Raw genomic sequence first — 13452 nt, 5'->3', positions numbered from 1 at the left:
TGAGTGTGCAAACTTATTTTATTATGATTAATGCACATTTGTGACTTATATCGACATTTTGCATGGGAAATATGTGTATGTTAAAGTGTTTCACCTAGACACCAGTAATGGAATTGCCTATAACCTACTGCAATGAAAACAAATACCTGGATATATTCAAGTGTGCAATTGTAATACACCTTTAAAACAATGTCACTTAACTACTAGTACTGTCAAACAAAAGGATTTTCCATTCATAAAAACACCAATGAGATGTAATGGTGAGGATAGATAGATCTTTTGCTGAAACTATAGTGTCTCAAAATATCGAAATCTCGTGAGTGTGTGTCATCCTCTCGCCACAAATGGAATCTACTGTCGACCCATTTCACTTCTGCTTATTTAGCAAAAACAAACTACCCACTAAGATCGAAAGCCTTCGCCATTTAATGAAGTGTAAATGTGCATGAAACTGAAATTCCCGTCGATATCAACCAAACCTTCATTAAACCTTTACATTTCCTGACAATACAGTCTTGTATAAAGTACCTAAAAGGCATACTTGGGTAAAAGTATCTTACCAGAAAATGACTTTGGTAGTAAAAGTTAAGTAAAATTCCTATACCAGTATATTTACTATACTTAAGTATCAAAAGTTATTGTCTGATATAAAATGTACTCAAGTTTTAGAAGTATTGGGAAAAAGTGAGGATTGAGCCATAGCAGCTCAGTGGTAGGGTACGTTGCCTTTTAACTGCAGGGTTGTGTGTTCAATTCCTGGCCCTGCTATATGTATCCTTGAGCAAGACACTTGTGCACACCCCCCATGTTGCAGCATGTGAATGGGTGAAAACTGTAGTGTAAAGCAGCTCATCAAGGCTTGAAAACCCCCCTATATAAATACAGACCATTACAAACTCTTCTTCTTCTGCTGATTTTATTTGCTATTTTGCAGGCACTGAGCTGGCTTGGCGGAGGTCTGCGCTCTCCGAGTGCTTTTCTAGTTTAATTATGTAACATCTCAGAATACATGATCTTTATCCAGACTCATATTTGATGCTGACACGGTGACCTTGTGCACCCTCTGTTGGTGAATCTAAACTTAGATCCAATTATCTGACGCATCTTTTCTTTGTAGCAGTCATTTCAACTCTGTCAATTATGATTTGGTTTTATTTAAGACTTATTTCTGTGGGTAATATAATATAATAATAATTATATACCTGTATTTATAAGGCAATACATGTGTTTTTAACATTCTGGTTGTGGTTACATTACTTTCACTGAGAAATGCACACACTCAGAATCTCCTGTACATAAATGAACAGTTAAATAACATTTGGATATGTTATTAAAGGAAAATCACAGGTTTTCAAAAAAAAAGGGAGCTAAAAATAATCCAGTCATGATTTATTTCATTATTCACACCTGCAATGAAAAAAGTTAAATAGAACATAAAATTATGTGCGTAAATATGATTTCTTGTAAATGAGGAAAAACTTGCTCCTTTAGGGCATGTTTTTATTACAGGTCTCCTACCATGAAGTGCATATTTGTAATAGTTTCAGTGAACAGCCTTGAACCACATTTTTGTAATATCCACCTAAACTTGTGCGGGCTTTATTTCATTCACTGGCTGTACAAGGATGCTGAGCATAAAATCTACCAGCAGCCATTGATAAGTTATGAGAAACAATGCAACCAGATGGTTTATCTAAATGTATTTTTACCACCACATTTCTCACAGCAAACGCCTTTAGGGATGCAATTTATGCTTATTTCCATCATCCATTAATCTCTAAGATGCTTTTCTCAATTAACTGATTCATTGTTTGGGTCCATAAAATGTCAGATAATGTTGAAAAATGTCTTGTCTTGTCCATAAACCAAACATATTCAGTTTGAATTATTATTTCATGCGGCCCACCACCTAATATCATGTTAAATAAAATAAAAACAAACCATGGCCCAGGTGATAGAATATAGACACAATATATGTATTATTAAATGTATTATTACATTCAACATGAAATTAAATATAAGCTTGTTTGTCCACGTTGTTATCTATACTCTATTTATTTCTCTGTTTTTGATGTTAAGAGACTCATTTTGCATCATAAATGTGTTATTATTTGGACATATGACATAATATTCAATGAAATAGTATCATGAACATCTTTATTGCAATATCATGATGGACTATTGTGTGAAAAGTTTGAGCTCATATTGTCCACAGTTGTTTTTTTTTTGTTTTTTCTTACCAGATTAGACATTCATTGATTCAACACCACCTTTGAATTAAACAACTATCAAAATAGTTAGCAATTAATGTAGTAATGAATTAATGAATTAATTGTTGCTGCAATAGACACTGTCATTTGTTATAGGCACAACACAACAATAGCAATAAAGTATATTGTATCTCATCCTGCATGTATTAACAAAATAATGAATTTATCTCTGTTGTGTTAATGTGTAACCACTAGATGGCAGTGTTGTCTCATCAGTACTGATACACAGCAATGACCATAGATAGACTGGAGTGGATTTCAACTCGAGTGGATTTGGCAACTCTGGTGAAATATATTATTATAATAAGTGTATTTGTTTGGAAGTCTGCATACACGTCCTGAGGTCCATGCAATCCTGCAATAACTGTTATTATAACCAAATGGAACAGTATAGGAGAACATTTAAAAAAATAATAATGATAAAGTTTTGGTGCTCCTAGTGTAGCATTGATCAAGTTTCTTGAGAGAACTCAGTCTTGCATGAAGAGTTGCAGTGAACCTGTGGTCACAGCTCATATCCTGTCACAGTTATCTCTGCTGCCGTTTCACCAGCAGCTTATTTGAACAGATTTGACACGTGATCCACGTGCAGAGAAGTGTGTGTGTGTGTGTGTGTGTGTGTGTGTGTGTGTGTGTTGCTCCATGCATGTTTACAAAGACAGAGACAGAGACAGTGAGTGAGTAAGTGAGTGTGAGAGAGAATAAGCTGCTAACTAGCAAAAAGAGAAAGTAGGATTGGAGGTTGTTGGGAGTCAACGCCTGCAGGGGCGGCTGTTCAATGAAACATCTGCCATGGGTGGTGACCTTTATGAACCACCACCCTCCTCTTCCTCCTCCTCCTCCTCCTACTTTACCACCACCACCACTGCCCTATGTTCATCCAGCAGCAGTTAAACCACACTGACAAGCATCTAGAGAGTGTGGCATCTAGAGTAGAATAAAGTTGAGTAGAATTCAAACACCATCATACCCCCCCCCCCTTTTTTTTTTCATCCTGAACGTGGACGCGCATTTGCAGCTGTCACTGAGTTGAGGCGGGTGCCCGCGCGCAGCTCTCTCTCTCTCTCTCTCTCCTCCTGAGTGAAGATTATGCTGCAGCAGCAGCAGCTCCTGGCCATCTTGTTATCAGGCAGCAGGATGAGACTCTGAAGAGAAAGAACCAGACGAGCTCAGAAGCGGTGGGGGTGTGTGTGTGCATTCTATCTGACCACCGCCGACACCAGGCGAGCGACAAACACCGCAGGATCACCCTCCAAAAAAAAAAAAAAAATCTCGTCCGTTCAGTGGGCGCTGAAAACACCTCGTGCGAGTTGTGGATTATTCCGTGGACATCGTACTGAAACCATGAGCTGGGGGTCAGAGCTATGGGTGAGTCCCCCCCCCCCTCCGTGCACTTGTAACCGTCCGTGGTGTTGTTGTTGGTCGGACACGGAGCACGAACCGTGCGGCGCAGTGGGCTTTTTTATTTTGCCGCTAATATGACGTTGTTATCGATGTTAGCCAACAGGGGGCTAATTTGTAGCGGTCACAACGACCGTTTAGCGTATTATGTATTTATCTGTATGCGTGTTGACTTAATTCCACCGTGTTATCAGCGGTGTTTTAGCGTAAATTGGGAGTGTCTGTGAATATACGCAATTTTAGTGTACACTTCGAAGCACGCTTAGCACATAAACACGCAAACGCACACCCCCTCAGTATGTTATAACGTAACTGCTGCTGCTGCGTTGGTGCACTCACTGTTTTACATGTAATATTTATTACATTTTAATAAAACGTGTAACTACCTGGTACATTTATCGACTAATAAGTACTTGTTTGGTCCATAAAATGTTGAAAAATGTTGAATAGCGTTTCCCAAAAATGGAAACGATAACGTTCTCACATCGTCGTCATGTCCATAAACTACAGTTAATTCATTTTTTCAGGATTTCTTTCTCAAATGGAGCAAAGAAATGACACAATATTCACATTTACGAGGCTGAAACATTAAGAAACTTGCTTTAATTGTAACCTTTTATACCAAGTATAGCTCAAGTGAGCTATTCAAGTAACACCATTATCTCTAAAATAACGCCATGTTTAGCTATTTAAGCTATGTTTATGTGCAGGATTAAGTCTGAACAGTCATTTTCACATCGTCATTGAAATGACTGCAATATAATTGTTCTTTTAGTGGCTAACACATGTTTTATGCCAATTAATATTATCACACATGCAGTTTATCTTAAAGGTGCATTATGTAATAAATCTAAAGCAACTGGCCATAAAACCCTCCTAATATGTCACAGAGACTCAGGAATAATGTTCATATAACATACTGAACTCACCAACAACAACAGTACAGCCAAAATATTAGCATTAAAAAATTTTTTTTGCAGACTGCAATGCAAATCATGTTTACGTTTTGAAATCTCAGCTGCCGAGCAACCACGGGTTGCCAGTTACGTCAGAAAACGAAACCTAAAAGACCTCGGTATTTTGAATTTGAATGTAGTAACCGTCCACATTCTTACATACGGCACCTTTAAAGTTATCATACTTGTATTGTAAGAATAGAGTTTAATAGGTATTATTGTTGCTCCGTCATATTTCATTCTGTCATGCAGTAAATGTTGTTGTGATTCTTGATGTAAAACCAAACAAACCATTTTCTGACAATGAACAGCTCACTAATTTTAATTTAACTAACTAAACACTAGGCCTGTTAAACATCACAGTAAGAGAAATTTGATTCACAAGTTTTACGATTTTAATCTACTTTAATCTTCAAAAATAGGGATGAGCTGATATCAATCAATCAATCTCTGGCTCTGGTATATAACACTTGGTATCGGTCCAGTACTTGCAAAAATTCCTGGATTGTATATGAGAAAATCCAAAATTCTATGCATCACATGCTTCATTATACACAGCTGTGTACAAAAATGTAAACAACAATCAGCAAAAGCATTTTAGCTGAGTCACACTGTGGGCTGGGGTCCTTATTTATTCTCTATGGGAGTAGAAAGTTGGAAAATGATGATGATGAATGATCTAAAATTGGATGAGTGGTAAACGCATCAGCACAAATATGTCGTAAACAGATTGCAAAACTATTATTACAAAAGTTTTATTACAGTTATCTTGTACATATATTCCGTTAAATGTATTACGTAACCCTTACATCTTAAATATGGTCCTCTACAAATGCCTGAAAATATGACATATCTTATGTTTCATTGAATTCACCAGACATTATTCCTCTGTGTATAACACAAAGCAGGAGCCCAGTGACCTTACTTTACTGCAGTAAATTCCTGTGCCATGATATCACTTGCTTTTAATCCCGCTTACAGTAACTTTAAAGTCAACCTGAACTTGTAGTAACCCAATAAACCAGCCATTGTGCTGTAACAATGGTTAGTTCCTCCATATTCACACATTTAATTCTCCAAACTACATGTTAGGTGAAGATGAAGATCACAGGAGTGCGTCAAACTATCTTTACAACTTGATAATAAGCAGTTGAGTCGGGGGGAGTGGAATTCCTGCTGTCAGGGTTTTGTTTCAGCGGCTCGTGTTGTCATTTTGCTGTGGAAATGATGGACTGGGAAAACTTTCAGTCAGCTGTCAGTGTGATGAGAGACAGACGTCACGGGCAAGCAGAGGATTCACCGCACCGATTTGTAACAATAGAAACATACAGGATTTGTTTGTGTGTTGGCATTTGACTCTGCAGGAAGGGACATGTTTTATTTACTTAAGCTTGTGTTGCACCTATTTCATTACACTTGTATACAACAAGCAACCTGGGCTGGGCAATAATTCAATAACAATATATATATATATATATACCACAGTAAAATCCTCTTCAGTACATATCGATTTAATGTTGATGCACTGTCGGAACATACTTTAAGACACAACAGATTGCTACACTTAGAAATAAGGGTTCCAAAAGGGTCCTTCTACAAGGGCTGAGGTTCTACCTGGAACCATTTGCTTCTGAAAAACCCTTTTCCCCGAAGAAAGGGTTTTTCAAGGGTTCTTGGTTACACTAATGGTTCCAGTAAGAACCATTTTGATCCAGAAAACCCTTTAAAACCACTTTCCTGAATAAAAGGTTTTAAAAGGGTTCTTGGTTCCACCAAGGGTTCAAAAAGGGTTCTCCTATGAGGACAAGCCAAAGAACCTTATATAGTTCTACTTAGCACTTTAATTCTAAGAGTGTATGGAGGTTTTGCCTCAAAGTGTTTTTTTTATCTGTTTAGAACAGCAATTAACGACTTTCTTTAAATTTCCCTATGGAGTAAAATTCAGCCTTCCATCTGACATGATATCACACAAATTATTATGTGTTTTTATCGCCCAGCCCTACAAGGAATACAATTTTTTTTAACATGGGTTCAAATCTGTATGACCAAAATCACAAAAGCACTTTCGCTGCTGAGCACTTCTCTCTCTCTCTGATATCACTGTGCTCCAAAGTCAATATTATGAGTTACATTGGTTTCTCCTCTAAGAGGGGCCTGCCTGGAGATAGTTGAATCAGTGATGTGTTTTCCTTTCTGAGAAGAAAACAGGAGGGGGGAGGCTCTGCCCTGAATTCTCCACTAATTTACCTGCTCCAGAGTTCACAGAAAAAAAAAAAACCTACATTCTTTGCATTTTCCCCGTGTTGTCTGAGTAGTTTTACTTTACTACTGCAACACTCGACCGGGAAACACTGCTGCCCAGGTAGTCATGCAAAGCGAACTTAGCCTGAAGGTACTTTACAGGCTTTCATGTATACTTTAGGTCTGGAAAACGTTTGCAAGTTTTTTTTAAACAGATCCTGAGCTTTTGCAGGGAATCTTGTATTACAACCAGATGCTGGCTTTCCCTCTCTCTCTCTACCCTTGAATGGAATCCAGGCACTTGCTCCTTTAATCCGAGTCCCTTCTCTAGACAGAGCTGTTCAGCTGCACGACACTACAGGTGGCTGTTGCTACTGCAGAAGGCACGTAGTGCTTTTTTTTTCCTTGACCCACATCAAATAGAGAGTCATACATTATAGGGCTCATATTGTACCCTATTTCTAACTAAGTTAGCCTAGTTCCCTGGTGTCCTAATGAACATGTCTGTGACATGCTTTGGTCAAAATACCATAAGGATGAAGCACCACAGCAGTTTAATCAAACTGCCTAAACAGCCCTTTTCAGAAAGTAAAACAAAACTTAAGGGACAGGCAATGACATCAGGCACAGAGGCTACTGGGAGCTAACAGCAGTTAGCATTTGGAAAAGTGGCTGGAAGTTTGTGTAGGACTCTGTGCTGCACTGTGGAGCCAAGAATAGAACTTGTTCACTGACCTACGGTTTTCAGATACCGTTGCCCTCGCCAGTGTGTTTTACGGACAAAGCGGAGCTCCGCGAGACAACAATTCCAAGAATTTAGCGCAGTGTGACGTCCCAGTGAGTGCGGAAGTCAACATCGTGTGTTTTATCTCCTGTACTTAGACTGCGGAGGACCACAAAAACATGAGTGAGTCGTCTTTTTTTCACACTTTGCCTCCAGAGTCCCAAAAATAAAGATTTGAATGATAAAAAGTTGATTTTGCATAATATGAGACCTGCACACCAGCACTGTTTGTAGCACCGCGGCAGTGCCTATACTGAAATTCAGAGAAAAAGCAGGATGTTTTTAGGCACGGCTGTATTCCTCTTATACCGCCAAAGTCTGTCACATCTTTTGTTTTTTTTCCCTGATTAGTCGCACTTGACGTCATGTAAGTGGCAGAAGCGCAAAACACAAAGAAACAACAGAAGAAAGCACCATGGAGACCAGTGGCAATGTTATGCGGGTTACACACATCTATATCTTCCTCTTCAGTCCCCCGCTTTGAAAGTCAGCTTTGGTGCAGCGTCAGTGCCAAAACTGAGCAGCAGAAGAAGAAAGTAAAGCGTTCACCTGCACACGGGCCTCATGTTATCCTCACTGCTGATCGGAACCAGAGCTGATGAAAATGTGAGTCCATTACAGTCATTGACCCACGTTTGAATGTCTGTTGTATAAAAATCCAGACAAAAGCCAGATGTTGGTGGGAGTTTGTGGAGTTTTTGAGCAGTGGAAAAAAAGATTTTCAATGCTAGTATTTTTTTAGAGATGCAACAATTGTTGCCCTTCCTCATGCAATATGGCAGGGCAAATATCAATATTTTAGTTAATAAATTGAGGTGCCCTAAAGCAAACAGTCCCTGACAGTTTCATTCACCGGTCATCGCTAGTTGATGTCATATCGCGGCGGTGCTGCTCAAATGAATGAGGGGCTGAAGAAGAGGGAGTTCTCAGCCGAGAAAGTTAACGAAAGCTACGTGTAAGAGATGCTCCAAAACTGGAAGTCTGCAAAAAGTTCTATTCTTGGTTCCACAGTGCAGCACAGAGTCCTGCACAAACTTCCAGCTTTAGAGGATTTAACTAAACCGAGCATTCTGAACAGGGCTGTTTTCGCAGGGTGATTGAACTGCTGTGGTGCTTCATCCTTATGGTATTTTTTACAAAAACATGTCACAGACATGTTCATTTGGACACCAGGGAACTAGTTTAACTTGGAGATATAGGGTATAATATGACCCCTTTAACATTTTGTTTTCTTCAGCATTGTCTCCAGATGCTGCTTAGATAAGTCCAAACCCCAATTTACATTTATATAAAGCAAAAACAAGCTGCAAACACTTACAACTGAAGAGTTTTGACTGATAAAATTCAAATCAACACTGTTCTGGATTCCGCTCATGTGACTTTCAGCAGTAGGATCTTTTTTATTGACTTTCTACAGTGTTTAAGATCACTTTCTTTAATGTTAGGTTCCAGTATATCACGACAGATACTACTAAGAATGAGGCAGCAAACACTACATAGTCATCACGCTCTTCCTGTTGTTCTTCCTGTTGCCAACAGGAAAGTAAATGATGTTACTTCAAGACACATTTGACCAATGTTTCTCAACCTCACACACACACACACACACACACACTCACACACGATGGCTGTGGTGAGTCGGTGCAAAGATGAGGTTGATGAGTTTGAGCTGAGCTCCGAATCGTACCGATTAAGGCTCATTCGATTGCACGAATAAGGGGCGAAAGGCTATGAATGGAAAAGATTGTTCATATTCAGACAAACTAACAGAGTAAATAAATAATCAGAAATGAGTGTGGTGGTGGACCTCTGTTGTTCAGGCTTTGTGTTGTGAGTCATCGTGAGTAAAAAGGCCACATTCTGTTGAGCAGACTCCAAAATGTTGAATGCCTTTGGTGCATCATCATAGCACTGATTACAGTGCTCACTGTGTTCTTAAAGAAAGACCCCCCCCCCCAGGGGATGTTTGCTACCATGAAAATGATGACAGTCACTGTCTCATCCTTGTGACTTGACCAACAACAACAGAATTCTTAGAAAACATCTTGTCTCTTTAACGCGACTGTGTTTGCAGAGCACATTTGATTTAATTTTTTTAATGCAAGCAGAAGACAAAGCGGCACACCGCTAACGAAAGAGACATTTATGCACAAATGTAACCAAGAGGGAGGAAGTTGCGGGGAAACATGTGACTGTTCCTCTGTGGAACAGTCACACTCTGAAATTATAAATGAGTGTTTGTGTTTTTGTCGTTAACCATAGAGGCATTTCATTCAGAATAGTCATTCTCAGTCATGTTGAATTGTCTGAAGTGTGAAGAATGATGGACTGCAAGATATCAGAAATATTTCCTCTCAGACCTCAAACAGAGAAGTGACAAACTAACAGACACACTCATGGATTCAATATATGCACCGATAGAACTGAAAAGAACGGTTAAATTCCAGTATTGGGTCTTTACTTGAAACGGCGCGACTGCTCCACCTTTGCACTGTGACACACCTTGAAAGTTTCACTTCATTTGTGCGAAAAATTTGGGAAGTGGATGCAAACAATGCTTGAACCGTTGGCCACGCTAGTTCACCAACACTCTCCGTGTGAAGTTACAATTGCACAACTGTCATTTTCTCTTCCACACGTTATCGATGAGGCAGCATGGAGACTCTTCTCAAAGTCCAGCAGCTGAAGGTGAGACGAACCGCAGAGTGTGGTCGGGACATGGGTGGTCCGCTTGTTTGACGGCGCGTTACTTTGTTTATTCAGTGTCCGCTCAGGCGTAAGTGTCTGTTTTGTCACCAGGGACAACTTTTCGAGGCATTCTTGTAGACACGTGTCACTCTGGTGCCCATGGACCCTGATGTAATTGAGAAGGGAAAGCGATATTGTCTGGAGATGCCTTGCCAGTCTAGACTTTGCCAGAGGGGCTCAGACAGAAAGGTTTAGTCAAAATCTTGTGCTCGTATTTGTGTGGAAGCATGGTAGCACTAGTCTCCTGGTAGTGATATTTTAAGTTTGAATCATCCTGGTGTTTGACTGAGGTCCCCCCCCTCCTCCTTTTTTTGTCTGTTGTTGTTATGTGTCTCATCTTGACTCAGACTCCCCCAGGGTTTGGCCTCATCATCCTCTGCTGCTTACTTGACATTAAGGCCACTTCCAGGCCTGAAACCTGAGCCACTTTGTTTCATTTTGGTCTGGGTCAGTGAAGAGCTAAGACACTGACTGAACCCCTCCTTTACTCACCCACCCATCCACCCACCTGCTGACTCAAAGCACCCAAAGCCCACTTTCACTTTACCTCTTTCTTGGGGCCCCTTGTGATGATAAATAGAGATGAATTGTCCCCTGACGACACCCTAGGGAGTAAGGGGCAGAAAGAAAGAAGTGATTGAAGTCGAAAAAGTTTGCATATACATGTGTTGGATATGCAGATTAGTTGGTTAAATCAATAGCATTAAATAGTTCCAGGTTTTCAGATTTGAGCTTTTATTTTCTTAATAGTTAATTAACTGATTTATAAGACAGTGGTCTCAAACTTGCGGCCCTTCCATTGATTTCATGTGGCCCGTCACTTAAATGTTTGTTTTGGATATTTACATATAAATTACTTGCATGTTTTGCATCATCAATGTTTTATTTATTGTGAATACTATGCATTTGCGTATCAAAACAAACACCTTTTACTTGGAAATGATGTAAAATATTGTCACAAATGCTGTTGTTGTTGTTATATCACGATGGAATAATGTGATATCATTTTAAGCTAACATCCCCCACCCCCCCGACTCAACAGTTGTGATTCCTCACACAGTTGTGCTTTTCTTCACATGACTGCCCCCTACTGACCAGACTTGAACCTCCTGTGGCTCCCAGGTCATTTGAGTTTGAGACCCCTGAACTATGAGATTTCCAGTGTGTAAGAATTAATGGTCTAATGGTGAGACTACAGATTTTAACACAGCACTCTTGCTTTAACTACATATAAGGGGCTCATTCTAAGGCTACAAAAACCAAATCATTTATTTTAGGCTGTATGAATTGTGACAAGCATTTATTTTCATATGATTTATTCAGCGAGTGATTAGATACATATTTTGACCCACTATAGTTTGCCCACTTCCTCTGAACTTAATAGTTGTCAGCCATTTTTGTTATCTGTGCAAAGGTGACTCAGTTCTTCCAAACACAAACTGCTGCAGTAATTGTTACTGTAGCCATCGCTTTTTGTGTTATTTGTTAATTCAGCCTCTAATCATTGCTGACAGTGGAAATGTTATCACTGATGGGCCTCACATGTCACATGAGCTCTGACATACTGTCACTGCACTGAACTGCATACTGTTGTGTCATATGCTGTGTTGTCGTTTGTTTCCCCTAATTGTTGTTAACACTAGTATGGAAGTAGACATAGGTTGTTTTATTGGTTGTTTGATTTATATCAAAGTGGAACATCTTTTTGTGCAGCATCTTTTTTTTAAACTACTCCTGCCGTGTTCCTCATTCTGAGCAGAACTGTGTAGACTATTAAGTCAGTAAGTAGCTCAATGTGCACAACATGATGTATACATTTTGCACAAGTATTAATAACTGGTTTGGTTATTGGAAAAAGTAAATAAAATCCAATACTATCCATATGTCACCATATATTTCACATACATGCTTCATTAAGTATGTTCTGTAAGAATGTGGGCTATTGATTTCTTCTTTATAAACTTTTAAAAAAGAGCTGCTGGGTGTCCTCCATTGTTGTCCTTTGTGTCACGTTCAATGGCGTCGTTCATTGCTACGTGGCCCAGCCCACACCTGCCTACAAAGTAAAGTTAGACTTTTCAAAACACAAGACTGACACAGGACTTAACCATTACAGACCGCACTGTACCAAACCAAACCAAACTATTCCAATGGCCGGAAACACAAGATTTGTTAGCCAGTTAGAACATGTGTTTTTAAAATGGGTGGTTATGGCTAGGTGGTTGTTAATAGATAAAAACGCTAGAAGTATCATTCTGATACAAAGTTGTAGTACAAGTTTCAAGGTTTTGAAATGTGGTTGTGACATTAGTATCAACTATGTATTCCTGCACAATAGTTTTGCTATCACTGTGCCCCAAAGAGTAAAAAGGATGCAAGGAGCGCACCATTGTCTACTGTGGCTAGTTATCAAGCACATAAATATAAATAAAGTGTGTGTGTGTGTGTGTGTGTCAAAGTGCTAAAGATGCTAGTGTAAGTTTTATTGTCTCTTTTATTTCACTTCCCCATCTGGCATCTTTTGTGATCATAAAGAGAGGGGGGTGATTCTGAGGCCAGGAAACAGTGAATTTGTTGTCTTTGTGACAGCAGTGGTCTGTTACTTTAGCTCCCTAAAATATACCAGATGTGGCCAATAGACGTGGTCAGTACTGTTTTAGGATATTTGTTGTGCTTTCCCACGATATATCAGGTCAGCTCGGCTGTACTTGTATTTTTTTTTTATTAGTTAGTACCTGGTACTTCTTAGTACCTGCTCTGGTGAGGTACACTCTTAGAAATAAGGCTTCCAAAAGGGTCTTTCTACAAGGGCTGAGGTTCTACCTGCAACTATTTGCTTCTGAAATACCCTTTCCTGAAGAAATAGTTTTTCAACGGTTCTTGGTAACACTAATGGTTCCAGTAAGAACCATATTGATCCAGAGAACCCATTAAAACCCCATTTCCCGAATAAAGGGTTTTAAAAAGGTTCTTGGTGGAACCCTCCAAAAGTGTTCCAGGTGTAACTTTTATAAAAAGGTTCTATCTGGATCCAAAAATGGTTCTCCTATGA

General features: G+C 39.4%; 1 protein-coding gene across 10 annotated transcripts in view; it reads left to right on the top strand.

Annotated features, from left to right (window-relative positions):
- The first annotated feature begins 3360 nt into the window (after window positions 1-3360).
- fnbp1b (formin binding protein 1b) overlaps window positions 3361-13452 on the top strand; it is a 61331-nt gene continuing 51239 nt past the window's right edge. For all 10 annotated transcript variants that reach the window (XR_014592795.1, XM_083887063.1, XM_083887062.1 and 7 more), the window contains exon 1: window positions 3361-3638. Coding sequence is in view for 9 of the 10 variants with exons in the window: in XM_083887063.1 (XP_083743189.1) it covers window positions 3615-3638 (24 nt within the window). In the remaining variant the exon portion in view is untranslated. The remainder of the gene's footprint in view (window positions 3639-13452) is intronic.

The sequence above is a fragment of the Microchirus variegatus genome (assembly GCF_963457635.1).
Source record: "Microchirus variegatus genome assembly, chromosome: 1".
NCBI lineage: Eukaryota > Metazoa > Chordata > Actinopteri > Pleuronectiformes > Soleidae > Microchirus > Microchirus variegatus.
The sequence above is the reverse complement of the archived record's forward strand: the minus strand, read 5'-3'. Positions and strand labels throughout refer to the sequence as shown.